Source organism: Pinus tabuliformis, chromosome 4_1, assembly GCF_031772625.1.
Source record: "Pinus tabuliformis cultivar Carrire ecotype Pingquan chromosome 4_1, CPIR1, whole genome shotgun sequence".
NCBI lineage: Eukaryota > Viridiplantae > Streptophyta > Pinopsida > Pinales > Pinaceae > Pinus > Pinus tabuliformis.
The window spans coordinates 437,375,123-437,377,435 of NC_142303.1; the positions used below are offsets into that span (position 1 = coordinate 437,375,123).

Sequence of the window (2,313 nt, forward strand, 5' to 3'; positions counted from 1 at the left end):
AAAGTGAGCTCAGGAAATGCAAAGGCCGTGGAGTGTGGGGAACCTAAAGACATGGACGTGAAGATATGTGAGCAGTCAGCGGAGTGAAAATTGTAAAAGCAGTGTTCTTTCAAACGAGAGAAAGATGTGAGAGGACAACTGCGGGACTGAGAAGGATGGTCTGTAAACGAGTAATTCAAAGAAAGAGTAACTTTGGACATTTAAAAGGCGAAAATGATGTATTCCTCCAAAAGTCACCGGTGGTCCATTCAAACCCGCTTTAGCGGAACTTTCGCTAGTATTATTTTATTTTTTTGCTCATGATAAGTTATAATCAATTATAATCATCATGGTCATGTCATATCGGAGAGAAATGTTTCCAACCTTTTGACTTTCTGTAATAATCATTATAATTACTATTAAGAAAATCACACATTTTTATTTTTATTATTCAAATTTAAATTTATAAATTGATTCACCATTTTCAAAACTTTTAAAATATTCAAACTAGAAATTTGAATAACTTAAATATACAGTTTCCAAACATGGGCCAAAGTTGACTAACTTAAATATACAATCTCCAAACATACTCCACGGAAAGGCGAAAATGTTTGAAATTTTAAAATTCCCATTCTGAAAGCATTGTGGAGAAAGATCTGAATATTAACAGAGTAATCGTTGATATTTTGTTTGTCATCCTCCACTACTCACGCCATAAAACGTTTTGACTACGACAGGAAGAGGTCCCACGTTCGAACTGAGTCCACGTGCTCCCCACGTGAATAAAACAATTGCTTCATCGTCGAACAAACTCAACCGTCTTGGAAATTCCATAGATGTGTCCAAATGTAGCTCTCCTCCTCCTGCTCCTCTGAAGTGGGAAGGAGCTCCGACGCCCACACCTCGTCAGTCGACGGCCATATTTCCCAATTCGGAATCCCGGCGCCGTCAGATCCCGCCAGCATCGACCACCACAGCGCCAAGTCCTGCGTCTCCTCACATATCTGATGGTTGTTTCCCGCCAACTCCATTTCTGAAACCGAAGACGACTGCGAGGGGTACCCTATGAAAGAGGCCAAACTCGAAGGGGCCTGGCTCAACGCATATTCGGCGGCGGCATGCTGAATTTGCTCACGGGAAAGGGGGGACGGAGTCGGAATGTCGGGGACAGAAAAGTTGAATTCCGCATTGCGCCCTCTCAGACAATACACTGCGGCGTCGTAAGCGCGGGCAGCCTGCTCCGGCGTAGTGTATGAGCCAAGCCATATCTTCTTTCTGGATCTCGGCATCCTGATTTCAGATACCCAGCTCCCCCACTTGCGCAGTCGGATTCCCTTAAATTGGCGGGAACCGCGATCTTCGTGTGGTAGAGCAATGGCATTGTCAGGTTCCTGCTCAGGAAAATTCTCCATATTTGGCAATATTGCAGAAACTCTGAAGCGAAATTAGTGATATTTCACGGCGGGAGTCAGTGAAATGAGCCCATGAAATCCAAAGGCCGCGGGGTGAGGGAACTGACGACATGAACGCATATATATAGGAGCAGCGAGAGGAGTGAAAACGCTGGAAGCGCGTATAGTCAGTGTTCTTTCAGGCTATCAGAGGAAGATGTCAGAGGAGAAGTGAGAGATTGAGATGGACTTCCTATAAACGAGTAATTCAAAGGAAGACTGCCTTTTGGATATTGAAAAAGCCAAAGAGATGTAATTGCTAGGGAGTCTGTAAACGAGTAATTCAGACAAAGAATGGCTTTTGGATATTGAAAGAGCGAAAGAGATGTATTCGTCTATTCATCACCGGTGGGGCATAAAAACCGGTCTTTTCGTAAGATACCCGGACAGAGTAAACTGTAGTCTACAGAGGCAATTCTTTTTATGAGTAGGCGCTTTCTATGTTTGCGAGGGCAGGCTGGGATACCGGTGGGGTACGCACTTTCAAGTATTTTGAGGGGAACTTTCGCTTGTCCCACTTTGCCTTTCTACGCCGCGTACAATAGCGCTATCATACTTACTGAGACGCTGTCTTACTTTGTCAATGTACAGTAATTTTCAGAGCAAAGCTGCTGCAGTCTCATTGTTATTTTAGATTTGAAATGTATTAATAAGTTTTAAATTTTGAATGAGATATAAATCACAGATGGTACAAAAGTCGCATGCAAATCATATTCCCAATCTCTTTTAATCTTTTTCAAATGATTTCATATATATTTATATTTTTTTTGAATTACATAACATACCAAATAAGATTCATTCAAATCATATTCCTAGTCCTTTTTTCTTTTTTTTTTTTTCTTTTTCCAATCATTTCAAATATTTGTTTATTTATTTTTAAATA

At 41.3% G+C, this 2,313-nt stretch overlaps 1 protein-coding gene across 1 annotated transcript; it reads right to left on the reverse strand.

Annotated features, from left to right (window-relative positions):
- Positions 1–464: 464 nt before the first annotated feature.
- LOC149176196 (ethylene-responsive transcription factor ERF021-like) lies at positions 465–1,504 on the reverse strand. The gene has a single exon (XM_089423056.1). The coding sequence runs from the start codon at positions 1,389–1,391 to the stop codon at positions 792–794; it is 600 nt and encodes a 199-aa protein (XP_089279182.1). The 5' UTR covers positions 1,392–1,504; the 3' UTR covers positions 465–791.
- Positions 1,505–2,313: the final 809 nt, after the last annotated feature.

Coding starts and splice junctions, on each gene's coding strand:
- LOC149176196 (XM_089423056.1), bottom strand. CDS start 1,391: ATGGAGAATTTTCCTGAGCAGGAACCTGACAATGCCATTGCTCTACCA.